This window comes from Nothoprocta perdicaria, unplaced genomic scaffold, assembly GCF_003342845.1.
Source record: "Nothoprocta perdicaria isolate Ctin4 unplaced genomic scaffold, notPer1 scaffold_100, whole genome shotgun sequence".
NCBI lineage: Eukaryota > Metazoa > Chordata > Aves > Tinamiformes > Tinamidae > Nothoprocta > Nothoprocta perdicaria.
Genome location: NW_020454095.1, coordinates 122,680 through 123,830, shown reverse-complemented (window position 1 = coordinate 123,830; position 1,151 = coordinate 122,680). Strand labels below are relative to the sequence as shown.

General features: G+C 58.5%; 1 protein-coding gene across 1 annotated transcript in view; it reads right to left on the bottom strand.

Annotated features, from left to right (window-relative positions):
• Positions 1–441: 441 nt before the first annotated feature.
• The window catches only part of CD2 (CD2 molecule), a 60,997-nt gene continuing 60,287 nt past the window's right edge, over positions 442–1,151 (bottom strand). The window contains 1 exon segment of the mRNA XM_026040328.1: positions 442–480. Within this exon segment, the coding sequence (XP_025896113.1) occupies positions 442–480 (39 nt within the window).

The following is a 1,151-nucleotide window of genomic DNA, read 5'->3' as shown; positions in this document are numbered from 1 at the left end:
GACTTTTGAGCTGTAACTGTTTGTGCTATGAACTTGTCTATAAAAGATTCAACAGTTAAACCACAAGGAAAAGTGTTCTGATGGAGTTTAAAGAAAAATTAGGCAGAGCTATCTCAGAAGTGCAAGGACAATCTAGGTCAGTAAATGTGGTTTTGCTTAAACCAAAGTGTTGCAGAGGGGGTTTCTTGSGGGTAGCAGGAGGAAGGGCAGAAGAAACTGCTTGGTTACTCACTCCTTCCACCTCCAATCTCCACCTCAGAGCAGTCAGACCAGTGGCCTGGTTCAAGAGCTCCACGTAATAACCTGTGGACCACGCTCCTTTACTGACACCTCCAGAACTGCTAAGGGCACGGGGCTGACACAGCACCATCCCCACACCGYGCGCAATTCCCTCTCCTGGACAACCTCCTTGTGCTCCAGCTACGTGCGCCACCGCTCCGGTCACACCGTGAGCAACGGCACTACGTGTTCAGCGTTGCTCTGAAAAAAAACAAGACAAAAGAAACGCACAGAAAAGCCCCCTCTCCGCACACACCCTTGCGCAGAGCCCCGGCCCCGGAGAGAGCCCCACAACCTTTATTATTTTTTCACGCTGCCCATCGGGAGCCAGGAGCAGGGAGGAATGCGGCCACATGTTAGTCTCAAGTCAGCGACGCAGCAATTCGAACGCAGCCTAATGCCAGCGACCCAGTGCGCGCTATTGTGCGACGGAGGTAGCAAAGCCGGGGAGTCAGCGACGCAGCAATTCGAACGCAGCCTAATGCCAGCGACCCAGTGCGCGCTATTGTGCGACGGAGGTAGCAAAGCCGGGGGAAAAAAAAAAAAAAAAAAAAAAAAAAGATGATATATTTAAATAAAACTCAAAGGCAGCGGCACCGCGGAGCGGAGGCGCCGGTGCGAGCGCGGCGCGGGCTCCCGCGCCGTGAGCGGGGCGGATGCTGCGCAGGATCGGGATCCTGACCGGGATCCTGACCGGGATCCTGACCGGGAGCCCCCTCCGCGCGGACAGGGCGCCCCCAACCCGGCACCCCTTCCCGCCCGCCGCCCCGCGCCAGCCCGGCAAAGTTTCGCGCACCGGGGCGGCCCTTCCCGGCGCCGCCGCCCGTTAACGCCCCGGGCGGCCCGCGCGCCGCGGCACCAACGGCCGCCGG